The following is a 27,582-nucleotide window of genomic DNA, read 5'->3' on the forward strand; positions in this document are numbered from 1 at the left end:
AGTCAAAATTAAACAAAAATGATGCAGACCCATGGGTTGGGGCAATTTTGTGAAAACCTGTTATCTTTTTAATTTGAAAACTCCCAAGTTTTACTTTTATAAAGAAAAGTAACATACCGGTTGTCTGGTGGTTGATATACATTTAAATATTTTTGATGTCGAGGAAGTCAGGCACGTGCAAACTCTTTATTCCAATTGCACACACTGCAAAAGATCAAGGCAACCAGAAGGTAACCCAGCGAGTTGCACAGAGGCAAAGCACATGGCTCTTCCTTGTCTGGGTGTTGATGTCGTATTCATATGGTGTGGCCCATTTTGTCTCGAAAGGAGCTGTCTCTCATCATCCTTCCGTACTTCCACTGCCTCGCCCAGCTATACCTGCAAAGCTAATTGCACTTCCTTGATGCAGAAGTGAGCCAGCCAGCCAAGGCTGCAGTAATCAAAAGGGACATTTTCTAGTAGGGTTTTTGGTCTTGCTCTAGACAAAAGAATCAGCGCTGGGGTAACATAATATCCTGGCAGCTCCAAGAGGCACCCGATCTCTGGATTTACAACTAGACTTGACTGGAACCATCCCTTGCTGAGTGCAGAAAACTGAGTTCCTTAAATAGCTGATCTGGCAAGAGCCACTCATTCAGGCTCATCTGGCAGAAATAGCATCTGCAAAATCACTGGGAGTTAATAACGCATTCATCGCCACTGAAAATGACTGAAAATTCCCTTTTCACTTATTATCCTACCTCTGTAACATGTTTTAAAAGGAACTGTAATTACCGTTGTGCACTGTTGTTAGGAAAGAGAAGATCAAAGCTGCTCTAAAGCAGCCGCACGGTCCCATCTCTCTCCTGCTCTTTGCTAAATAATAAACGTGTACCTTGAAGCAATTGCTCCATGGCGAGAAGTGACTTGTAGGAATGAATTGCAATGACCTTGGGTTGTTTACTGGGGAACTTATCAGAGCTACCACTTAGGCAGGTGCAAAAGAGGATTTGATGTAAGCAAACCCAAAGAGTTGTATCTAGAACAAATAACGGTGCATCTTCTAAAACGCCTATGGCACTCTAGCAAATGCAATCCCTGCCTCCAAACTTTATGATGTTCAGAGTAATGATTGTTTGATACGATTCACATCTGATCAGACAGCAGGCAAAAACCTTCCTAAGAGAAATCTCAATGTTAAACCTACTTCCAATTTTCAAATAAAAGAAAATAAACATAGTAAATAAGATACCTAAACCTCCCCCTTCTAAGTTCCTGCCACCAAGATTTTTGAAAGTGTGGATAAGGTGGCTGAAACATGAAAATGAAACAACATACCAACTAAAGAACACTGCTGGAAGGCTGTAAGGAAAGCTAAATGTGTCACCTATTTGCAAAATTTTAACAAGGCTGTTGCTGATGAATGCCTATAAATAAAAAAAGAGTAATGGGACATAAATAAGAACAAAAGCCCTGTACAAACACAAACATTGCCTGATTGGCTGAGTAACTACAGCTTAACATGGTTTGGATTCACTGGTAATTTATGGGTCTTCTGTCTTTAAGAATATAATAAGTAATAGGAGCAATAAATAAAAGATAACACACGTTAAATATGTATTACTTTAAGTTCTGCTATACAAAAAACCCCACATGTAGTAAATGGTCTGCATGCCAAAAATGCTTAAAAACTTTAGCAGCATTTATAAACAACAACAACAAAAGGTTTCTCCTTTTCTTGTAACCACACATAACCTTCAGAGCGAATTAGGGCAAGACTAAACCGCGGTTTCCTTGCTGTAAAACATGGGAAAAACAAACCTTTGAAGAATGAACGCTGTATGTAATTTAGGTACTGAAAAATGCATATGGTATTATTATAAAGTTAATAGCAAGGAAAGTATCAATAAGGAAATGATATATGCAGCATTTTTTTCATTTCCTGTTACACCAGAGGGTAGAGGGGCAAAATGGATCCCATTTTCACTGAGTCATAATAAACCTGCAAATCACAGCTCAAACAAGCCTCATTAAGGTGACTAACCTATGTATATTGCCTTTTATGCTTTACTAGCCTGTGTGGTCTGTTGCTGAAATCAAATTAGCAGGCAGCGTGTGAATTATAGATCACCATTACGTAACATATGATTATGGCAAAGCTGCTATGGACAGTCTGAGCAGTGACTCACAGGCCAGAAGTGGAAGGGTGATGATTGGAGAGCTAGTTACTAATTAATGGCTTTGGATCAGCCTGCTGTATTACTTACTTGATGATCTCTAACTGAACTTTTCCCTAAGATGAAATAGCTAAGAATATTGCTGTATAGTACATTACCTATGCAACGCGTCTGCATAACCAATATAAAGACAACTGATTGCCTATGTGATGCAGTATTATTTCCTTAACCTCAACTCTGTTCACTGGAAAACTGCATGGTTTTGCTAAAAACCACATGGCTTAGGAGCTGTGTTTTCCTGGAGGAATAAATTCGTACTAGCATCTCTGTATCTGAGTCATAATTCTGCTCCATCTAGCTCTTGCTGGCTTCCTTTGAATCACAAACAACTGAGATTCAGCATGCTATTTTCCCCACAGTATTTAACTGTCAAAGATACTGATCTAGAACACGCATTGTTATTTAGCCTTTTAAAACTTTCTATAGTTGTCCTTCCCTCTGAAAAAAGAAGGCTTTCTTTTTTAGTATGATCCTTTGTCTTGTGAGTGGCAGCTAGTGTGGAGCAGCACAGGGACAAGAGGCAACTCCAACCCACAGCAGAAGGAAAAATCCACCCTGCAGCAAGGGCAACAACCCCAGCCACACAAGAAACCACATGCATATCCCCATGGAAATGCAGTATCCCTCCAAAAAGATGTTAAGTCATTCCCAGAGCTCTTGCTCTTCCTTCCTTGCATTTCCAAGCTGGGGGCTGTTCAATTGCACCTCATAAAATTATGTTCTGGCAATGTTTTCAGTCCCTCTGTTGAAAAAATAGCCTCTAGTATTGAAATACAACTACAAGGGCATTCCATGCCCCAGTGGGCAGCACTGTCTATCAATAACGTAAAGATTTTTCCACTCTAAGGAATACCAAGAAATGCTAAAAACATCATCAGTGGTTTCTCTTGAGCCTCACCCAAGAGGACAAAAGCAAGTTCACAATTAAATTTTCTGTCTATCAAACAACAATAAAAAACTACAAATAGAAAGCATCTATTATGTGTCATTATATACACACACAGGTCTTCCAAAAGTATCTGTTCTAGTTGCTTAAAGGTGTATGGAGAGGAGAATTGTTTCATAAAGAAATAGACCAAAACTAGAAAATTCTCAATGCTTACCAGGAGTACTGAATTCCAGTGACATTTTCTATTTCCCCCCCCCTTTGTATAGATCTTCTGCAGAAACTTCTCTTTTCTTTGACACAAAAGCTGCTTTTTAAAACAGAAGTTTCAAGAGCAGCAACAAAAGTCACTAATGGTTAGTGTTTCCATTCAGAGGGAAATAAAAAACATTTAAGGAGCTAGGCATTATAAGCTTTTTCTCTCCCTTAAATCTCTCCTTGTCCTCTAGTAAAACTACAACATGAAAGGAAGTGTCCAACACCATCACGTAAGAGGTGACATCAGCTAATTTTGCGAGGAAACTCATCAGCCAACAATTATTGCTAACTGTATTGTGTGGATGTCAGGCAGCTAAATTTTACACTGCAACCCTGTAATTGCTTTTCAAACCATTTATTTGTTTAAAAATAAATTGTTGGCAATGTATGCCTTAAAAGAAATTCTCTCATATATCCTCAGTCACACAGAAAACAGCAGCTATACAAATTTATACGGACTTCAGTCTTTGCAGTGACTGGAACTAACAAAATGTATCGCCTACTAAATGAAATGGTTTTGCTTGATGAAGGCTGCAAGTTCTTTGAACAGTGAACCAACTGGGATTCAATATTCTAATTCTCAATCATATAAAACACCGTGATGGACAGCTCTGTCAAGCTCATTAATACTAAAGCAACTGCTGATAATTGCTCCAGGTTTCAACCTCTAATTAAAGCTAAGTGGCTAGATTTGCATAGAGTAAACAATAGAATTTTCTTGCAACCACACTCCCAGAGGCCTTATCAGCTTCACAAATACAATATCATTAAAACTTGAATGCTAATTACAGTTAATTTCTCAATGCAAATAGGAGTAATTCACTGGATATTTAGGCTTTCCTTGCTCTGACTTAGCACTGTAGTTTATCTAAACTCACTCCAGACACTTAGGAAAAATAATACACTAAGAAGAAAAAAACATTCCACCACTCTCCCTTCTCCATCATATTTAATAAAATAATGTCAAATACTATCAAAAGCATTCTGATAAATTGAGCAAGGTAAGTCAATTAGCCTGTCTCTATTTGCTCTGTTCATCTGGGTAACAATGTGAAAAAAACCCCAAAACACCCCTATTTAAAAATACTTCAGACTAAGCTGCTGTTAGAAAGTTTAGTAATATCATAAAAAACCTTTTCAAAGCTAGCCTTATTTTAAGCACTGTCTATATAATGACAAAATTAACAACAATGTGTAAATCTGCATCTGTTGGAAAAGCGTGTAAGAAGCACTCAAGTGTCTTACAGTAACACACTTCTAATGTATTTGTAATCTCTCTACAACTTCCTGTGTCAACTATAAAAAAAAGAGGGAGCAGGAGAACAAGGAAGCAGAAAACATTCTTCCCCTGTGAAATAGCAGCCAGCACTCCAGCAGTTTCAAGTGCAGGCTAAGAAATGAGCTTCATGTGCTAGCCTGCACACCCAGAGCCCCTCGGCACCTGCCGCCTCCGGGAGCAGAGGACGGTGAAGCACAGCACCAGGATGCGGAGTACTGAGGCTTGTGTGAGCAGCACCACGAAGTGAATCACTCTCACTCAAAGAAAGAGCCCCGCTGCTCAGCAGCATGCACAGTAGATGCTTGGGATATGCCATCCCATTAGCTCAGGCTTTTCCTTATCCATCTGCTTCAGACAAGTGGAGGATATTCTCCCATCTGCCGCATTTCAAAGCTCTTTGCGGACCGAAACGCAATGGAGCCACGAGTCACCTAAGAACATCCACAGCTACTATAAAAATACCAGTGCAACACTGAATGTCACAGGCTAATTACTGACTCCGAATGTACCGGGGAAAAGTTTTCTACCCGCTGCTATGACGGCTGCATTAATGAGTCAGGTTATGATTTCCATTGACAGTCGCTACTATTTTTACATGCATCCCTGTGGGCTTCCACATACCTCCAGCCCACATCGGTTAAGTAACAGGTGGAAAGTGAGTAATTAGGATTCAGATACCTGTTTCATGACAGCTGCATCATGAGAGGAGTAAACTTCACTGTTCATATAAATATTTATACATGTATGTGGCCTCTATAGGGTCACCAAGGCACACCTACTATTGCTTTGCATGGAAGCATCTTCTCCTCCAGTCTGTCTTTGTCCACACCAACCTACCTGCTTTTCCAAGCAAAACATAAACCTCCAAGTAAGTAGTACCATGAAAACATTTACTTGGTAAAAATCTGATTGTCTTCTGCCTCTTCCCCCTTCAGAGAGCCTTCATTTTTCTTCTTTCTTCACTACCCTCTCATCCTGGCCTTTTTCACAGAGGCTGCTGCCTTCAGGTCACTTCCCATGGCTTCTCCCAAAATATCCAAGATTTTGTTTTACCTTCACCCAGAATTCATTCAAAAAATACAAATTAAAAAAAGAATCCACCACTTGCTCTCTACTCTGCCTCCTTCCAGTTCCAAGGTACTGACACTCAAAGTATGTTCCTGCATCCAGATCCTCTATCTAATCTGCTAACACTCATTTAATTGTTTTTGAAAATGACATTACACTTCACTCTGTTTCTGTTAGTGAACCCATAACCAGAGGCTCCCTAGATTTCATTTCCTATCCCTTTAAGTATGTCTGTTTCCATGCTGGAGATTACTATAGGAATGTCTTCAAGTTCATGGCATGCTGAAGTTTTTAACTCTCAGTCAATCAGCACAGGACGCAAAGCTTCCTCTGTGAAGCTCTCACACATTAGCCTGTCAACCAAAGTTGGCTAGGAAAAAAAGGTTCAAAACAAGGCAAGCAAAATAAAACAAAAATAAGATCAGCCTTAGTTCTCTGTCCACAACGTATTGCCTGCTACAGTTTATGAGTCTGAAATCTACCCACATCAAACAGCTGCCTGTAGACAGAGCATCACACTGAAGGAGGAAGGCTTACTCCTGTGGTTAGCCATCAGTATATGTCCAATTAGTTACAACTCTTCCACTACTGGGGCATTGTCCATCACTACTCCTTATGCAAAAGTTGCCTATTAGCTTTCATAGTATACCAGTATTTTTGTCATTTAAATTACTTTCCATAAGCTTTTAATCATTTTTGTTACGTTGAACTGATTGGAAGCAAGGGACCGTGATCTGCAATAGGCATATTTAAATGGCTTGCAGCAATGGCTGAGCACTTCTGCAGTGAAACCTCACATATGAGGATTCATGTCACATTAGAAATGAAAACTTGTAGGAAATCATGTAAATCTTTTTACAGAAACTTAAATTTTTGACACTCTTCTGCTGCAGAATATTGCCCCACTTTGATCATTTCTGCTGGTGCTGTTTTCTGACATCAACATGGTGATGCACAGAACATTTACCGAGTCTTCCCTTCTCCAGTCTAAGACTTGATTACTACTTGCTGATTGTGGTCGTTAAGCCAACTGAAGTCATTTTGGGTGCTGAGAGCTTAGGAGACTTACTTCAGATACTCAACATGGGAGCCTGACTCAATAGTTTTGTGTAGAGTCCAGATTTTACATCCACAATGAGTGGAAAAAAGCACACTTGTCATCAACCTATTTGAAAGTCAAACTATTTTATATGCTTTGTTTTTGCACAGAAACATTTCCTAATGCACACTCAGCAACTCTTCAATGCCATTGCATTCAAGAGCTTTTGAAAGGTTTCATTTCTGCTGATAACACCTGAGAGGAGGATAGTGGTATAGCTGCAAACCTACTCTATACCATTGAGAGTCCGCTGCTATAAAGGGGTTTGATTTACTTATTCTTCAATATACAATATCAGAACAATGTATTCTGGTAGAGCTTAATAAACACACCAGACACATGCTAGAAAAGCCTTGGCAAAAATAGGAAAGTCGCCTTTTGGACACATACATTTTATCAACACTTTTCAAGCCTTCCAAAATGTTACGCATAAACTGTTCTAAGTGAGCTAACATTTGATGAGAATTGAGCTTTTTGGCTCATTCTTTCAGGACGGTGTGGTGTTCCTGACATCCACAGAATTCACAGGATTTACAAAAAAGAAAATCTCCTAGACTATTTGAAGAAAGGGGGAAAAAAAGCCAAAACCTATCCGAAAACACAAAAACTAATTTACAGACTGAAGGCACTGAAGGTCTCCAGAGACCTTTTAAGGTAAAGGTCTGGATACTCATTCATAACAACTAACGTTTTTTGTCAATATAAACCATTACTCCCTATTGATGGAGAGATCTTAGGACAATCAACAGTACCACTACTGCTTATTACTTTTTGGATGAGCATGTAATCTTGACCAGCTATCATTTCTCCAATGAAATTCAATTTCTTTTGCATAGTAGAAGGCACCAAGGTGAGACACACAAACCCAACAGTCAAAACTTCACTGCTGACCTTAAGCTGTCATGCTCTCAGCACAAACCAAGGTGAAGAAGTGTCCACAAACAGAAAGCACCCAGTAGGTGCTAGGAATAGTTTAAACTAGGAATAGTTGCAACATCATCACCTGTATGTTCATAACTTAACAATACATTGAATGGTTATATGGACAATGTATTTTACACATGCATTTAGGAAGTCTGACTTCAGCCTTCCCAATGCCTGCCACCAGTCCTGCTCTAACTCCAAAGAACTAAGCATCTGCTTCTAATTAGCCCTTTCTGCAAGCGATCATGCAATTTGCAGTTGTGCCTTGGGTAGGATTTTTCAAGCTCTTCCTGACCCACGCTTACACTGCATTCATGACTAAGTATTCCTGCCTATTCACTATTCTCCCTTTTGAATCTAACTGCACAAATAGGCGCTATTCACAAGTCAGAACTACAAGGGAATTGTTATCTTTAACTAACAAAATCTTTCACAATTCAGCCCAAACTATCCAACATTTTATTTGGCTGGAAATACTTTTACTAACTCCAGGCTGTTATTTAGGTACCAGTGAGAATTTAACTCTGTGTTTTGTACTCCCAAAGCCTTTCTAGAGCCTGTCGTTTAACCGAAATCTCCCTGACTCTAGTGTAGCGTTCCGTTATTCTCCCCAAACTACCTCATAAAGACTTGCAAGGTGCACGAATTTGTTTTATAAACCATCCCAGCTCTCCCTCCTCTGGCAGGACTGAGTACAAAGGGATTTGGTAGAATGTAATTTTGTGAAATGATATTTTGCATATTTATACAGAGAGGCCCTACACTTGGGGAAAGTGCAAGGGCTGGTTTTCTTAACAAGGAGATAATAAAGAAAAATGGTTTCATTTACTTAAAGTACATCTGCATTGCAAAGAAAAGGTATGATGATAAATCTTGCTAACGCATCCAGCCTACCCAGTTCAGGGACTACAGGTGCTGCAGCTATGACTGAGCTCTTTTTGGTCAAGATTCATGAGTATCTGTCCAGAACGGGATAAATTATTTTGATTGCCTCTGGTACCTGCAGAAATCCTTCAGATGGTGTTGATGACACTGGATTAGGCCTTCCAAAAAATAAATCCAATTTAGGCCAAATATAGGAGAAGAGCAAAGTAACACACACACACCCCCCCTCAACTATAAATGAAGGAAACAGATGTACCACTGAAACGATGCACAATAAATGGTGATGAAGAACACCAGCAGTTCCTGCTTTTAAAAACATCGATCACAAGCAATTTTAATTAAAGTCAACAGTGCAGCAGGTGATTTGGCACAGTATCCTTGAATTTATCAAGTGGGTTGTTACTAATGTCTGATTACAAGCTGTAGTCACCACCACCATCAGGCCTAAGTAGAATTAGCTGTCATTAACGTCATTAGCTTCTGGGGGTGAAGTCCTGAAATGAAACATGATGGATATACATCCTCTCAGGTGGCAGCTTATTTGAAGGAACCAATGTCAGACAGCGTTGCCACCTTGCAGGTTTTTTAGCAATATATTTCTTGAACCACCAAATGGTTGGTGGCCTAACAAAACTCTTTTCTTTTACAATTCCCATCTTAGAGCAAAATTTTTGTCTCTGGTGTTATTTAGGCTTGCTCCCTAGAAAAAAAACCACGAGCTGTCTTTTCTAAACAAGCAAATTATAAACATTCAGATATTAACACTGCATCAAAAATTCAAATTATATGCCATTTACTGCTATGTCAGGTAAATGGAGAACAGACGTGTTAGTGATGTAACCCAATGAAAGTCTTTACACATCTGCTGTTTTACTTAGGTCTAGCACAAGTTTGATTCTATGTAATGCAACTCAGCTGCTCTGATAGGCAAAGAGCCTTAGCAGTTTTTGCAGATGATTCAAAAGGGGTGAAATAATGAAGACACATGAGAATACAAAATAAATGAAAGATGGGGAGAGATTAGGGAAATGGATAAACAAATGTCCTATGGAATTTAAACACTATGAAACACAATTTGAGGGATCAAAGACAGGAATTACGTAAACGCTTGAAAGGAATAAAGCTGCAGACAACAACAAACAAAACTACTCAAGATTGCAGTAAGTAATATTATGTTTGGAACACTGTCTTTCTCTGTTTAAGAAAGAAGATATGGCACCACGGTACATAGCAGGAAAACTGGAATGCAAAGGAGACATTAATTCAGCAGAAAGAAAGAAAAACTGACAGTCTGACTTACACTTATCTTGAGCTTGTCCTTGTCACCAAAGTTAGTCTTGTTGTATTTGAGAATGAAAGAATAGATAAGAAAAGGTCAAACAGAAACGCCTTCTGTTTTGCACTGCTGGGTATTTTCCTTTTAAAACAAAATTCTGATCTGAAATGATCCAGTTAGAAGAGATGCTCACACACCTTAGCAATGACATAAAATTAGAACTGCATAGGAGATGGAGATTTAAGATCAATATCAAAACATTTTAGTAATCCAGAGTCATTAATGGCAACATCTCCTCCTTCTGCAGCAAGTAAGCAGGTACAAAGCTTTCTGTATCATGGTTCAGGGATATGATGGAGTGAGGGGAGAAAATTTCAGTTCCAACACACCAAGTCACAAAGAAGCCCCTTTACAAGGGTGGCCATAGACAAATACAAGGCAGGCAAACTTAAAAGCACAGAAAAGTTGTACCAAAACAGCATAATAGCTTACAAACTAAGAGGAGTAATCCCATCACTACTATGCTAGAAAAATTTCCTACACAAAGCCTGACTAGAACTCAAGGAGGGGTAAATGCTACCACAAGGAATATCAACAGGTACTAAACATAAAAGCTTGTTATGCTTACGCTCTCTCACATTCATATCCACTTTGACACACTTGCAGATTTTTCTCTGTTTCACATAAGCAGTGGAAAGAGCTATTCTGTGTTGATGCAAATGCAGAGTCAGGATCAGCTGTTCAAGCAGGACAAGTGAGTGGTTAATTCTGACACAGGACTCTGTAATTTTTCTCAGTTGAGACCACCATCCAAGGCTTCTGTCCCAATGATGTCATTTGATATGAACAAAAACCACTGCCTCATGGCTGCTCCTCTTCTGGAAACGCACAGTTGCATGGAACAGACAGAAGTCGAGATTTAATTCATAAAGATTTAATTCAGCCAGTATATGTCAAAGAAAGTTCAGAAAGGAACAACAACTCATAAAAAGCAGCAATAAGGTGATTTATTTAATTCACAAGATTTGCAATCTAACATATTTTATATTCCAATGGGAATACAAGGAATAATAATTTTTAATAAGACCACACTCAAGCTAACTGCGGCCTACAGAAACATGTGTACTTGGCACAAAGCTTTAACTCAGGCAGTCATCTTTTAGGAAAAGCCTAACATGAGCAAACAAAAAATTCATTTACCTATAAATATCCCAGTGAAAAAAAAAAACCCTCTCCCCTTGCAGTGATGGCCTCTGACAAGCCACAAGAACTCATGCTAAAAAATGCATCTTCATCAGAGCCATCTTTACCAAAACCACGTTGTGTATCATCTGTACCAAAACCATCAAACTCTGTTGTATTTGCTTTTGTGGGTGCCAGGAACAGATCTCTAAATCCCAACTGGCAGATATCACTAGGAGCTGATACGCAAGTCAACTTCAACAAATATAAGGCTGCTAAACTGTTTACTTGAATATGGACACTATGTAGTTTAAATTTGTCAAGAATAGTTCTTCAGCTGAAAGAAATTAATATTTCCTCAGAGTACAATACTGAAGGACCAGTCATATTACTTCAATTATGTTGTTCACATTACAAGAGTTTTACACTGTACGGGCCTTAAAAGATAATGTGACATTATCATGCTAGAATAATATTTAAAGACCTCTCAGGTAAGGGTATAAATGTTGTAGCTAACTACTGACCATTGCCGTTTCTTTAGATGGAGCTATGGACACAATATACCGGTTCTATAAAATGTATTTGGCTTCACGTGACTAGTAATAATTCTGGGAAAGCATTTAATGAGCTGGCAAACACAGCTCATGAAAGCAAGTCCCTTCTGTTTATTTTTCCTAACTACTTTCCAATATATTTATATTCTGATCCTAAAGAGATGTTATGCTATAATGAAATATTTTTTAACCTAGGTAGGTATTATGATGTCTGCCTGATACACAGAATAATTCATGCTGTTAAGTTTTCATTTCTTTGCCTCCTATTAGCTCCATAAATATGAACAAAACTCTAAGCAATTATTTTAATTTGTCTTTGGAAAAACAGATTGATTTCAAGTGAAAAAGCTGCTCTAAATTTCATACTATAGTTCATTCTTTGCACAGATGAATTAAAGCAATGTTTAAAACCCCAAATGGGATGTACAGAAGCGTCTCAGAATTAGCCCATGAAAAATGCCAAGTGACAGGGACCTTGTGAGCACCATGCAGTGCTGAAATGCAGCATCACACTTTCTTTTCCCCACCATTAAACTGTGAGGAAAAAGCCCTGCTCGTGACAAGTCTCTCTCTGCCAGGCAGCCCTTCATACATTTCCAGGCATCACGGAGGGTACCTCCAGCAGGAAAACCTGTGAATAAGCAATTTCTAATTTCAGCAGAATTTGACTCCACATCTGACCATGAAAAAAGTCACTGCTGTCAGCATCCCAAAAAAACCCCACCAAACCCGACCCTGTTGCAACTATTATTTTCTGTTCCTGCTATTTCTGTGAATCTCCTGAGTCTTAACAGGGATTGCACCTTCACAGCACACACAGACTGTCCTTAGAGAGCCAATACAAGCCCTCCCAAAGCACCTATAAACTGCAAACAAGATGACAGAGGATAGGTTAATAAAAGCAAGTGAAGGACACCAACGACTTTGCACTGAGCCTGATGGCCACAGCCCACCAGCTCCAGTGGCTTTGTACATGCCATCAAGTTTTGCTATGAATTTCCATTACAACAATCTGCTACACAAATAATGACAATCATCTTACACACTTGACTCTGGACAGATGAGATTTGCATGCACATAAGAAATCCTCAAGTCTGTTTTTACTTTTTTTCCTCCTTTTCCATCACAATGAAGATTGGGGTTTTTTTCCCAGCAAAATTTCCTCTGCACAGAAACATCAAACACTCTCTTCCTCTGCACTTTATGGTGTAGATTTTCCAGCCATCCCTAGTTTTTATGAGCTGTCTCATATAACCAGCATTGCCGTCCACTCTCTGACAGATTTGTACTTTGTCCTTCCCTAATGAGACAGTTCCACAATTATCGAGCCAACAGGCTGCATTTCTACAAAGTTTCTCCCTTTTAAGTACAGGATTCCCACAGGGTGATTGGCAAATTATCACGTTAAACCCATTACATATACAAACTTACAGAACTTATTCCTGAACAAACCGTTTCCTTCTTTATTCCATCAGTTCAGGTATTTTTTAAAGTCTACAGTCAATGTTTCACCAAATCCCACAAACATAACTAATCTTTCTCTCCTTTCTCATCACAAAAATCACAGTTCAGCGGAACAGCTACAACAGCAACATCATGGAACAACAAAACACAACTGAGAGTCCCTAGTAATGCAATCTGTTTATTAAAGCACCGTTTTTATTTCTCTCTACTATCTAGATGATTGTTTGGGGCCTAGCAGAAAATGAACCAGTCAGGTGGAAGGGCTATAGTGTCTTTTGTCCTCGGAAATCTATCTACTGGTAGAAGTTCAAGCGTTTGCTCAGTTTGAGGCCATGCCTGTCCTTGTCTGTATGCTAAGCACTTAGCTAGGAGGGGAGAGGAAAAAAAGGATAGCCCTATTCAGGAGTCATCATATGATACCTAAAAAAGGAATAATCACATCAGGTCATATCATCATCACTGCTACCACAAATTCTTTCCATGTGGTACGTTGCTATGAAACATTCATGACTAATCCATGTATCCCTCTGAGCTGCTCCTGCCACTCACAGCCATAGAAAACAAACATTTTAATATGCTTCAAGTATCAAACAAGCTCACTTCCTCATAGAAAATATATACTGAATATATATAACCATACAGTAGCAGAAACAACATATAAATGGATGATAAAAATATCCCGAAGTGTACACAAGTCTCAGAATGTTATTGTACATGTTACACGTGCATCCCAAGCTGCTTAACTGCCCAGTGTCTGTACAAAACACTACAAAAAATTGAACAATTGTGCAACTGTGTTATCAAAACAATAGAAACACAACACAACCAGTTTTGTTAAAGGAATTCCATTTGACATATAAGCCAACTAGTCTGCCTCTGCCCCACCCGATCAGCTCCCGATCAGCTCCCGCAGCAACAGGGCTACCTGCCCATTGTCCCAAGGCTGCCACGGCCTCCTTGTCAGAGCTCAAATCTTTGGGCTTTTGGCAGCACTCAATGCATTAAGAGCCTGGGTTTCAGCAAATGCTAGTAATGACCTGCAACAGATGCAGCCATAACTTTCCAATGCTTTTCCCAAGGCTTTACCATCCCTCCAACTAGGAAGTTTCACATAATCTGCATTCCTATGAACTCTGACTGCTACATCTTCTCCTGCCCTATCCCCAGACAAACAATAGTAACTTTTACTCAAATAAAACACTATACTTTTTATGCCTCAATTATTTTTTTCCCCATCTTCCTCTCCTCACCTTTAGTCTTCCACCCTCTGGACTTTTTTCTTTCACTATGCTCTTGGTGCTGTCTCTAACTCTATCCCTGGCTGAAACAGTCTTGTAGCACAGTAGGTAACTTCACAGGTCCTTCTGTGTAATTGTCACCCCACCAGAGCCTCCTTTCTCAGTTTTCCCCACAATAAGGGTCATCATATTGTCAACCCACTACAAACTACAGTTTATTCTCTGAGGAACGTCTGCCTAGGGCTACAATCGTTGCTCTACCTTTCTTACTTGAATGAGCATCTCTGTATACGTGTAACAATTTACTCTTGATCTTGCTGAATACAACTCATTTAATGAAACCTGTATGGAAAAAAAAGGGATTGTGACTATCTGCCAAGATCATTTTGGAAGAAATGATTGGGAGTACATGCAATACAAAGCAGCAGCAGGAAGGCTAAAGTCAGACTTCCTAAATGTATGTGTAAAATACATTGGCCATATAACCATTCATTGTATTGTTCACCTTGGGTTAACAAAATCATGGTCAGCTATAACAATTTCTGCAACTCAAGGAAAGAACACAACCTCCTCATCTCATGGAGATGTAAAGTGGCAATGTAGTAATTCTGCAAGCTTAAAACCTTGATGTAACAGATTAATTTTTCAAGATATTATCTGGAAAATATCTAAGATTAGAAGAAAGTTAATAAGAAAAAAAAAAATAGGGGAAGGCTAAGTTGGAGAGAAAACTGAGTTTGAAAATTAAGATCAGTCATACCATAGCTTAAAAGTTAAACAAGTGTTTCAAAGAAAAAAATAATTAAGTGGGTTTACTACGTTGCAGAAATTTCCTTCCAAAGCATTTTTTTTCTGACTGATGGATATGAATCAATGTCAGAAAATCAGATGATACAATAAAGTCAACTGCTAGAAATTTCAGACTGATTACTATGGCAACATTCACAGCAAAAAATACATTTCCTTAAAAATAAAAAGTAAATTTAAGAAGTGCTACTTTTCCCCAAAACTTAACTCTGCATCATTGCACAACAAGGCAGGTAAAGGCAAGACTGTAAAGCAATCTGTTAGACCAACAGATAAGTGCCTTTCTACAATTCAAGTCAAATTCCTCTTTTGTGAACTTTGTAACTTAAAACGGGAGGAGCTGAGAATACTCTGGGTTTGAAATTGATATTACAAATTTAAGTCCATGAGTTACAATTGAAGATTCAAACATCAGAGGCTAAATACATCTCCAGTCAAGTGAAGCTCAAAGATACAGTACAGCCTATGAGAAGTAAAACCTCCTTTTCAAGATGAATATGAGCATCACAAGTATCAGTGCACAGCTGCAAAGCCTATTTCTAAAATCCCCAATTACAAGTGGGGACAAATATTTGAGATAAATAAAAAAGTTATTTCTTAAGTGCTGTAAACATGTAAGTGGCAGGTACTTTTCTTGATGTATTTTTATATGCTGCTCTGAATAATTATCAGGTTGTGCTTTTGCATGAACAAGTTATTTTAGTATTGGTATTAACTTAGCCACTACTCAAACAAATATAATTAAATGACCTTTGTTTGTGAAGAACACCTACGAAAACGATGTGAGTTGAAACTCCTTGTAGAATAATATAATATTTATATGAAAGCAGTATTTATTCTCACAAAGCCTCAAATAACATGTTAATTTAAAAACACTGCATATACACAGCTAATAATATGCACTGTGTACATTGATTTACGACTCCAGAAATGGAGGCACAATGTGGACTTCAAAAAGCATGTCCCAATTTTATTTAGCATAGCTTGCTAATAACCCTAACCGAAGTGCAGCATAAACTGCATGCACAGGAGGGACCCACTTGATCCAGAGTCAATAGAGACAACCTGCTCTCCCAGAAAGATCCCATTATTACAGGTCACTAGCCATCCTATTGCCAAGTGATGGCTTTTCCTTTCAACCTAAAGATGAGCAAGTCAGCCTTTTGATAGGTCCTCTTCTCAGATGTTTCTTTATGGCCTCTTGCCTTTACACACTTTAGCCAGAGGAGCAGGGTGGTTGTGCTGAGAAGTGAAGTCCAGTTAAGAGACTTTCCCTGGAGCAAGACTGACTATCTTTTGCATTCACAGCACAAACACCCAGTCAGGAAGGCACACTGGTATTTTGTTGTGTTGTTGGGGTTTTTTTAATGCATCAGTAAACTAAGCTAGTAAGACTCTAGAATAGCATGAACTCTTCCCGACATGACTCCAGGGAACTGACAGAAAAGTGTCTGTATTTTGTATTTAATTCTGCAAATATATTTGTTGGTGATAAGCAGACCTCCTTCTGCAACTCACAAAGCCACATTCTTGGAGGATTTCCTCCAGCCCCCAAAACGAGCCATAATTCTCCCCAGAGGTGAAGGTCAGAGAGTGAGGTCTAAAGAAATGTTTCTTGTTAAAGCTTTACAATTCACCCCCTGCTAACATGAAGCAATCCTCAAGACTGTAATGCTAAACGCAGTCCTGAACAACAGCAGAGCTGTAGTCACAAATAAAACGTCTCAGTTTTAGTTTCCATGGCCATCACAGAAGCAGCCTGCCCTGCCTTCTAGGTGAGGGATCAGCATCAACTTCCCTTCTATGCAAACATACTAAAGCCCTTTTGACTTGGATCACAGCCACAAAAATGCAGAGCATCTTTCTCTTTTATTAGTATTATTTTTCTGAGTCATTCATTAAGTGTCTAACTGCAAGCCTGCCTTCAACTGACATCAACTGATTGAATTTTTTTGACCACAAGCGAAGTTTGAATGAAGCATGTGCACTGGAAGTACTTCACATTCAGAAAGGTTCCATGAGCTAACTTCAAAGCAGTATACACAAAGAAAAAGTTGACAGGAGGTCCTCAGAAAACATCAGAGCACATGGAGTAAACAATTTCTAACAATGTGTAAACAGGGACCCATTTAATCCCTGAAAAAAGTGATTGCAGAAAACCAATGCAGGAAAACACAAAAAGCATCTATTGGATATTTTTACCATTTCTTCCTTCAGTGACGATTTTGTACCTATGATGCATTCTCAGTGTTTCAGGCAGCAGAGATTTCATTGAGCAAGGACAGCAATACCTGCTACTACATTAGAGACCAACACCAAAATACCATTTTTTACATGATTAGCATTTTTTTTCTGAAGATTTAAGAAACTTAATTAGCTTAACCACCAACTCCTTGTATTACCTTCAATTTTTTTTCTCCCCAACTTAAGTGGAGATAAACAGAAACAATGTCTCAAGTATCCTCTTAACCTGACAGAGGATCTTATAGATAAGACTCCTTTAACACAAAAGGTTCAGTCAGTACCAATGACCACTACAATAGTCAGAGGGTGGCTGAAGTGTGGGCACAGCTATATAAACAAGCATAAAGATAATGTGGTACAGATTTTTGGGAATGTCAGATAACAAGTAGAAACAAAAACACATAAACTTTACTTTTGCAACCTAAAAGGAAGATGGAGCAGTTCACCTCAGAGGGACAAACTCCTGTTTGAAAATAGCTGATGTGTCATCTATAACTTCACACTGAACATAAAAGGCTTGAGAAAATTGGTGCTGGAAACAAAAGTCAAGGGCTTTCTGAACAATCCTGCAGACAATCAACTTAGTTCCTGAGGCTCTTTGTGCCTTAATGGCTATGCAAATCCTCACCCATGGCTGTGCTGCTAGTGAATTACAAACGTTGGCAGTCGTGCTGACTGGCATTTTCATTATATTCCCTCATCTCATTTCTGGTTTTACCCATCACATCGGTTTTTTAATATACTGAGATAGTAACATTTTCAGGGCAGATTTTGGTGCTCCCTCAAGATTTAGCACAGAGCAGCTCTCGCCCATGCCTCAACACTGATATGTTAATATCAGAACACCCATGTTAATATCAGCTCCCGCACTTAATTGCCATTTTGTCACACACACAATGACATTCTTCTCTTCTCCATAAAGCTGCATCTCACAATTTACACGGTATTTCAAGAACATTGTTTCCCTTCCCCAGTATGTAAAACATCTACATACACACATATATGAGTTTAGATATATTCTGTATCTTATCCTTCTTCTCCCTAGTCCATTTTCAACAGAAGCTGCAGCCTCTATGGCATCTATCATTCCTCTATAGGCAGCTCAACAATACATAACACTGAAACAACACAAGCGACTGCTGTAAGTATATCTAATTTGGGGCTTATTATTCAAGACCATTTCCTCATTATGCTGGTTTTCCAGCACGCTTCTCCCTTTCACTATTTACAAACCGGGTTCTTTTTCCCTACCATATGCTACTTCATCTTTTCCCACACCGAAGTTACACTGCAGCTGTCAGCTCTGGCCTGACCCATCTTCCACCGAAGTGGAGGCAAACAGTCCCTTCTGGTGCTGCAGCGGATGCTGGAAGAGGTTGTACTCACAGCCTCTGTAATCAATTGTCATCATACATCTCTGTCCTTTTCTAGTGTTTGCAACACTGCCTAATGTAGTATCATTTGTAAATGTAATTAATGAGCTGTTTATGTACTCTTCAAAAATCATTAATAAAGATGTTAAATTAAACTGCGTTTAGCCGTGCACCCTGAGTCACCCTGCACACTTCTGTCCAACTTGATACATTGCCATTCATCATTACTCTTCATTCATAACGCCTCCAGCAATTCTAATTCCTATGACACAACTCATGCTCAAAACAATTTGAATTGTGGGGGTTTTTTCCCCTCTTTTTGTATCGATTTCCAGACCTCTTGTCATTTCTGTTTTGAAGCTATGTAACACATTCAGTTATGGTCCTTTAATGTCTGCCTTCCCACTCCAACTGCTAGTGCTCTGATGCTTTCTGGTTTAGTTTAGTGTATCACAACTTGCTGTTATACCTTTAAGTCATAAGTATACTGCCTTTACTTGGTTTCTGCATTTAAATTCCCTGTTTTCCTGTTTCCTCATACTTATTTCATCTTCTTCTTCAAGAAGCAACCAAAATATGTCATCAGTCAGCATAGATTGTTTCTCTTCTTCTACTTCACACAGGTAACTTCCATTTTTCCTCCCTCCAAGTTTTGTCTTCTCCCTATTGCAAGTATATCAGTTGTCATAATCCAGCCCACACTAAGATGCTGTTCCAATCAATTTGAGTACTTCTGTTCTCTCTACCGTGTCTCTGCAGGACTCAGAAGTTTCTTGATGTTTTTATTCATTTTCTTTCCTTTTCCTCTACTGTACTAGATGTTGTGAAATCCATTTGCACTTTGTATTCTTTTCTTCAGACTCACAGTAGTCTACTGCTCCTTAATTGAATGAATTATACATTTTACTTTGCCCCAGGCCTGATTTGTTCATTAGGGTAGACACTCAGTAGCCTTCAGTTCCCAAAGCATCACTGAAATCACTGGACTTCGGGCTTTTCAGAACAGTCCCTGATCTGTCATGTGGACTTTAAAATCCATATCGCTTGCTAAGCTTCTTAATGCTGGTATGAATGAATGGCTGTTGGCTTCTGTTCAGCTTGTGCAGCTGTGTTCTGCAAGTATGGGTGTTAAGTATTTTTTATCTCAAACAGGTGCACAGTCAACAGCTCTTAACCAGTGAGGAAATAATCCATGGATGATTTCTCTCATGGTCATCTTTTTTTACTAAAACATCAAGCTAGTTTTCACGAAACCCCTAAGTATGACCATTCTTTATTTTTCCATGTTAATTACAAAGCTACTACCTAGAATGTCCTAAAATTACAGAATCCCTACAGAATCCCTACAGATGCAAACACTAACAAGCACTGAACAACACCTACTGTAGTTTTTCCTTTGTTATTTCAATATTCTTTTTTTCCTTTTTAATGTTTTCTTCCCCCTTCATGTTAGGAACTTTTTTCTCACTGACCTGAATGCCTCAGAAGAAACATGTAATTGCCCAGAGCCTAAAGGCAGGAACACAGATAAATGTAGGTGCAACAGCACAGAGATCTTGCTGGCTCTATTAATAATCACAGCAGGACAGAAATATCCTTGTGTGTTTAAACCATCTCAGAGAGGACTTCAAAACAAGCCTTAAAAGTATTAAAAAAAAAATCCATCAACAACTAAATTGAGTACCACCTCTCCTTCATAGCTGGATAATAGCAAAGAGAAGGTTCACTGGACACCATTTTGAGAAGCACAGAGAGGATTTCATTAGCAGAAAAAGTGTTATGAGGGCAATTTACACCAAGAAAAAAGAAAGAAGCAATATTCATCAGGTTTGACTCTGAAGAGCATATCTAACTCGGGATCAAAGATCCCTACACCTGTTCGGCCTTCTCTTCTCAAAAACTTTCCATTTGTGACTTCTCAATGAATATTACTGAATATTTTACCTTGATATAACACCATTGGTCCAACTAACACTTTCTAGATGGAGTGTGTGTATTCTAAGTTGCCAAACATATGCTATACCACACAACCAACCAAAATGACCCAAAAGGTGTCAAGTCTGACCTTGGGTAAACACACAGGGCACCAACCTATGGATATCTACAAACTTCAGCTGCAACACTTTGAGCTACAGAATCAAAGCCCCAGAACTGGAGAGGGAACAGCTCCTTCCCTCTGTGCACCTGCAAAATCTGGCCTTTGGAGGTACAGAAATATAATATATATTTCAAGCAGTGAAAGAACTTTTGGAGTTCAATGGAATATCAAACAACAGGATATGTTATGGTCTTTTCTTGAGGGGGTGCTATAAACAATACCACTTGACCAATATCTTTATTTTTAGTAAGAAACAATAATGGATAGAACAATTAACAAACTGATCACTTCTCAGCTATTTTGCAGGCAACATCACACAGAGTTATCCTCCTGATTAGTGGCTTCTTGGGTCCTTTTAAATAATACAGTATAATGATGACCAACGGGAACAGTTCCCTCCCTTTCTTAATGAAATAGTTGTTTGTACTCCTATGACCAGGCTAACTTTCCTTAACTCCCTAAAATAAGCATATCTCTTTCCTCTAGCAAAATGGCCAATAAGATACTGAATTTCTTGCTTTTTCACATCACACAGAGCAAAAAAAGTCCTTCTGCAAGCATTATAATTGTTTTACAGCAAGGAAACAAAGACTCAATTTGACAAAAAAAAAAAAAACACTTACAATTGATCTGATGTTGTTTTCTTTTGCCAGTTTCAGGGAGGATTTATAGCAACTTGCCAAGTTTTCTTTATGAGTTTCGGTGAGATGGCCTCTTGCGATGGGCCCAACAGTATGGATCACATCTGCAGGAAATAAAAACACCAAAGAAAAAACCCAATCGTTAGAGACACTATAGCAGCTTTTTCACTTGTGTCATGACTCTGCACAATTACTACATCCCAAGTTTGGTGTTGCACCTAGACACAATGGCAGCAATAATAGTGTAAGACAATGTTTTTAATTGGAAATAAAATACTAAAAGCTAATTTTTGAAGTCTTTGGACTAAAGGGAAAAATGAGAAAGATGCACCAAATGGTTTTTATGTGTGTACTACAATGCACATGCAGGATAGATTAAGTGTTTTCATAAATATCCTAAACCTTCAGGGCTGTACAACTGTAAATATTGCATCACTCTGAAACAATTGTTCTCACCCTTTGAAGGTCCAGTCACTTGGAAAGTTTACATAAAACCTCAGCAAACTGATGGTGATATACAGTTAATATCTTTTTTTTTGGTCTAACACTTCAATTATTTTCTCAGCAACCATTTGAAGAAAAGTTGTGACCTATGAATGTGTTAGCTATTCAAAGAATGCGCCTTCCTTCCACAGACCAGGAGGAGACACAGTGCAATAAACCAACATATTCTGTTTGAAGAAACTTATCAGGAACCAAAAGTCAAGGAACAACTTAAGTATGATGTCTCTGGACTCATCAAAATCAGATGCTGCAATCAATCAAATTCTCAAAAGTGTGATATGAAAAATGAAGTAAAAAAGCCTCAAGCAAAAAAAAAAGCCTTGAAAATAAATCTGCTAACTCAAAGGTGTCATAATTGTTTTTCCCTTTTAATACACACTCCCCTTGCCCCAGTAGGAAACACATTTACTTTTCAAACATCATTCATCTATGTAAAACACAATAAAATGAGTTATGGTGGCAGGCACATTCCCTCCCACCTCTTGCTTACCATTTCCAACAACATACAGCAGCAGCAATAAACAGTAACTCATAAATTAAGTTACTCACAAATCCTCCAGAATTCACACCATTATTTCTTTGTCTGAGCTGTCTTTGATTATTTCCCTCCAAAATACACCAAAGCATAAGTGAAAATGAACAAACTAACATTAAAATGTATATCTTGGGGTTTTTTCAATCCAGACATCAACTGTCCAGTCCTGGCCTTGACCACTTAAAAGGGGTTTATGTCCTGAGGTATAATGTTTTGAGCACTTCCACAATTTTTCTTTACCTTAGCCAGAAAGTATTGATAATTCAGCAAATAAAGGTGTGCCAAAGAATTGCAGTGCCCAGAAACACAGATAAATCAGCTGTGATGGGTAACTGAAACCCACAAGAGCTAAACTTCCCGACTGCTACAGAAAATCACCCTACTGAGAAGAAAATAAAAGGTTAACTACTCTTCTTTCCATTTTGATCACAGTAATTTTCTCCAGTTGTGGGAAGAAGATAGACAGATTGGATAATTTCTGTGGAATGTCACAGCTGCCAGCCAGTGACTCCAGAAAAACCCTCCCTACAGCATTTCAGGCAACAGAACCATCAAGTAGGTGTTGAGTCTTTATCCGCTGACAAGCAGGATGATAGCAGGTGATTGAAACAAGCAGAAAGGCTTCACCCAGGACTTAAGAAGAGAGTTATTTTTTAACATGTGTTTTAGCTACTACAATAGAGAGCAATTAAGGCCTAGGAAAAAAAAAAAGAAACAGCATAGCTAGTTTTAAATTTGCTTCTGCTTGTGGAGATAAGGTTGTGCAAGTACTCCCATTAGGAAAGACCATAATTTCAGACCATGACTACAGCAGTTTGCTTCAGGTTGAAATTGTCCAAGGAAGGCTTCTGTTCGGAAGTGTTGGCACTTGCTTTTTGCCAACTTCAGAGAAAGAAAACCTTCTCTTGTTTCTCTTCTGTTTTTTTTTTTTCCTCTTGTTTTTAGAGGCATGCTGCAATTACTGAGTAAGGGTATGGAATAAACTTGTGAATCTGATCCCAATCGAGGTCCTTCTACATGTATAGACACTAATATTCCAGGTATCATGAATCACGTCAAATCCACCACACTCAACATTATAAAACCAACTTAAAGGCAAAAAGATGAATGAAAGGAAGAATCACAAAAGTTTTTTCTCTTTCTACTAAGACTGACTTAACTTGCATTTCAGGGTGCAGCTGCTTAAAAACTGAAACTTAATAGCTGAACTCATTATTACTTAACAACAGGAAGGAGTTTTGAGATCTAGATCAAGTGACAAATTCTTGCTAGGGTCCTTCTGTATGAAACTCTCCTTGGTTTAAATTTCTAGATGTATTTTAGTCAATTCAGTAAATATTTTAACTCCATTTCTTTGGTCTTCCATTATTATACACTGATTTAAAAACACTCTCACCTCAATAAATGGAAAATGTTTTTTCTTGTCATCTTTTTGCTTTTTTTAAAACGTCCTGATTTAGCATTTCCATGGTGCCTCATTAGCAGCCCTCTATCACTGCTCCACACACTTCAAGTAAATAGGTAACCTTTAATGCAGTTAACGGCTTTTGAGTTTTGATTTTTAGAAGCCCACCACAGGTGGCTCTATTGACAGGACACTGAAGATGGTTATGAGTCAGCTTATAAAATATCACAACTATTGTAATCATTTACAGCGTATCATTGGCAAAAATTGTTCTTCTTAGGAACATTATTATTCAGAAATACATGATAGACTAAGATTTTTAATAGCAGAGCAGCATTAATAATGTGACAGTGTTTCATGGTCAGCAGACAAACAGGGAAGTAACAATTTCCTTGTACTTTGTCAATACAATCAGTGTACCCACACGTTGCCTAAACTGCACATTATTCTGCTCAAGCTACTCTACATGTTAAGGTTTGCAGGCAGGCAAATCCTTTTGAGATTATACAGGCGTAAAGCAAACAAACCAGAAAATAAAACAGGTCTCCCCCCAGCCCACGCAGTTAATATATGAGGATCAGACTTCACACGCTGAAGCAGAGCCGTTTATTTTTAATATATCTACAAAGACTGTGTCAATCTTCCAGCTTGTCTGTCACAAAGAACTTTCCTTTCTGCTCGCACATTCTCCCTTCACCCAGCTGCACAGACAGAGAAATTTGTATGCTACAGAGCTGGAAGAGAAAAATCTACAGACATTTACCTGCAAAGAACTGTTGCCCTGCCTGCTCTGGCCAGTCACTACAGCAGTCAGCCTCAAACACAAACCTCCAGCACTGCTAGCAAGGAAAACATGGATACACAAGCCCTACTTAGCACCTTCCACCGTCAGTCTACCCACGGCCAAAATGAGCATCCACCCTAGAGAAACCAACAGCCTTTCTAAAGCAAACAAAACTTTCAGGTTAGACTTCAGTGATGATGAAGGACACGTGCAGGGATGAATTTCACTGCGGGACCAGATGCAGAGTGCACAGCCATGGGGATGAGCACGCTGAAGATACACAGTGCATGCAGAGGTGGGACTACATGAAGCAGAAGCTGATGCAGAGCTTTTTCTGTTTCTGCAAGTCAAAGCGGTCTTATCTCCAGAAGATTTTTAAACTGGGGGAAGTGCAAAGAAACTCCAAAAAGATATAGGTTGGCTGGAATAGCCTAGCAGAGATCCCTGCTACTAAATAGCTCATCTTCCTCCTCGCAGCTCCTGCAACCCTTTGTTGTCTGAACATTTCTTAATGAGGTCAAAGAGGAGCAAGGGATATGAACGTTTCCTCAAAACACTCCCTAATGTGTTTTTTTTGTTCTTTGAAACCAGGCAACCAGAGTAAAACTGGGAACAGTCAGTTCTCATGAGAATGCCACACTTGCCGTTTACAGTATTTTAATTTCTATATCAAATGAAGCTGCCAGCACTGCTTTGAAGCTTCTGATTTACTATGGTCACTCTTCCAAGCCAAGCACACTGATAAGAAACTTCATTAAAAACAATACTGCAACCCCCGTGTTCGTAAATCACTTTCTCTGTGCACACAGAGATGTCAGCTTATGTTTTTAATAGTCCACCGAGGTAGAGAGCACCAGAGGAATGTCTATTCCCATCAGGGATTCAGGCCACATCTATAGGTCAAATAGCATTTTATGCTAAGGTAGCTGCTTAGTTTTAAACCAGTATACATAAGAAGAGATATTTTTCTTTCCCTTCTTTTTCTTTCCTGTAGGGGTAGTCAAAAGAAAGAATCAGCACTGATATATACCATACAGCCATGTTTTGAAGCTACTTTAGGGCAGAAGCAACACTTCGCTTTTCCACTGGCTTTTCCAAGATTTGTGTTGCAACACAGTGTTCATTCAAGGAGAGCTTAGAGGATCTACTGCTCTCTTTTTCTTCATTTAACTTGCAGGCATTTGGTTAGAAATTCTGGTGGCCAAAAAGCTGTAACAATCACACCCCGATTGGTGTGTACACACTCTCTGTATCATCTCTGCTTGGTTTCATGCAGTTGTTCTTGCTTTTCCCTAAAGCACTATAAAGAAAGCAGGCAACTCAGTCTTGTGTAAACCACAAATTAATCTGGGCAAGTAACAAGCATTTCGGCATTTAAAACATCCTTAGCCACCAGTGCAAATGAGTATCATCTGCACATTTACAAAGCACAGTGACCATCCCCTCCAACCCCACACAGGCCAGTCAAGAACAAAACAATGTCTGCTGTAACATGTAAACTTTATGGGTAAAAAGGCCAATGAGATTGGTTTTCTCTGGTCTTTTTAATTAAAGAAGTTCAACATGTTCTTTCTCACATCAGTTATCTACACTGCCTCAGATAAAGGGCAGAGTAGCGTAGAATCACAGAATTCTGAAGGGCTGGAAGGGACCTCCAAAGATCATCCAGTCCAACTCCCCTGCCAGAGCAGGACCACCTAGAGGAGGTCACACAGGGACTCATCCAGTTGAGGTTTGAATGTCTCCAGAGAAGGAGACTCCACACCCCATCTGGGCAGCCACTTCTAGTGCTCTCTCACCTGAACAGTGAAGAAGTTTCACCTTGTGTTTCTTTGGAACCTCCTCTGTTCCAGTTTGTACTTGTTGCCCCTTGCCCTGCCATTGGACATCATTGAGAACAGCCTGGCTCCATCTTCCTGACATCCATCCTTTATGTATTTGTAAATACTAATGAGGTCACCCCTCAGTCTCCTCCAAGCTGAAGAGCCTTCAGCACTCTCAGCCTTTCATCATAAGGGAGATGCTCGACTCCATCATCTTTGTGGCCCTGCACTGAACTCTCTCCAGCAGCTCCCTGTCCTTGAACTGAGGGGCCCAGAACTGGACACAATATTCCCCCTCACAAGGGCAGAGCTAAGGGAGAAGAAGGCCTCTCTCCATCTACTGCACACACCTCTTCTCATACCTCCCAAAATGCCTGGGCAAAGATAGAACACAACTTGCAGTACCAAAAGGATGAGAAGTGACCGTGCTTCAAAAACCAGAGGACTGGAGGACTGATGTAATTTACTTCTGAGGCAATTCACTCCTCCCTTGTTCTTTGTGAAGTGATGCTAGATGACAAAATATATTAGCTTAAGTTTCTTCCAAACAACTGAGAAAGTACAAATAAGTTTCTCTCATTTCTCCCTCTCCAGACAGGAGTGTGGCACATTCACACCGTTAATGAACCACCAGCCCACCACGGCCAGAATCAATTGCACATTTCTCTCATTCATCCCATTCACACATTCAGAGCCATAATCGGCCCATCTAGCAAACTGCATAATGAAGCTGTACCCTGTCAATCACAGCAGGAACCGTATGAATTTTAAGGAGGAAGCCACTGCACTGCCTGTGCCATTGAATAAAAAAAAACCTGAAGGAAAAAAAAAGCAGAGCATTTAGGGCTCCATTTGTAAATCTTATCAGTTGATTTGCATAATGAACACCCACCACATTGGTGCTGAAAAGGGAGAGCTGAGGTTCAACTGATAGGAAATGGAATTAACTCCAGATATTCATAGCTATTGAATATCCCTGATCTTAAGGAACAAATAGAGCCTATCGCTTTGGTATAGAAATTTGCTCGACTCCTTCATT

The 27,582-nt window shown here is 39.1% G+C and overlaps 1 protein-coding gene across 2 annotated transcripts in view; it reads right to left on the bottom strand.

Moving 5' to 3' along the window:
* The window catches only part of MACROD2 (mono-ADP ribosylhydrolase 2), an 858,454-nt gene that overhangs the window by 334,262 nt on the left and 496,610 nt on the right, over positions 1 to 27,582 (bottom strand). For both annotated transcript variants that reach the window (XM_061989226.1, XM_061989225.1), the window contains exon 6: positions 21,475 to 21,596. In XM_061989226.1, the coding sequence (XP_061845210.1) occupies positions 21,475 to 21,596 (122 nt within the window). The remainder of the gene's footprint in view (positions 1 to 21,474; positions 21,597 to 27,582) is intronic.

Source organism: Colius striatus, chromosome 2, assembly GCF_028858725.1.
Source record: "Colius striatus isolate bColStr4 chromosome 2, bColStr4.1.hap1, whole genome shotgun sequence".
In the NCBI taxonomy this organism is placed as follows: domain Eukaryota; kingdom Metazoa; phylum Chordata; class Aves; order Coliiformes; family Coliidae; genus Colius; species Colius striatus.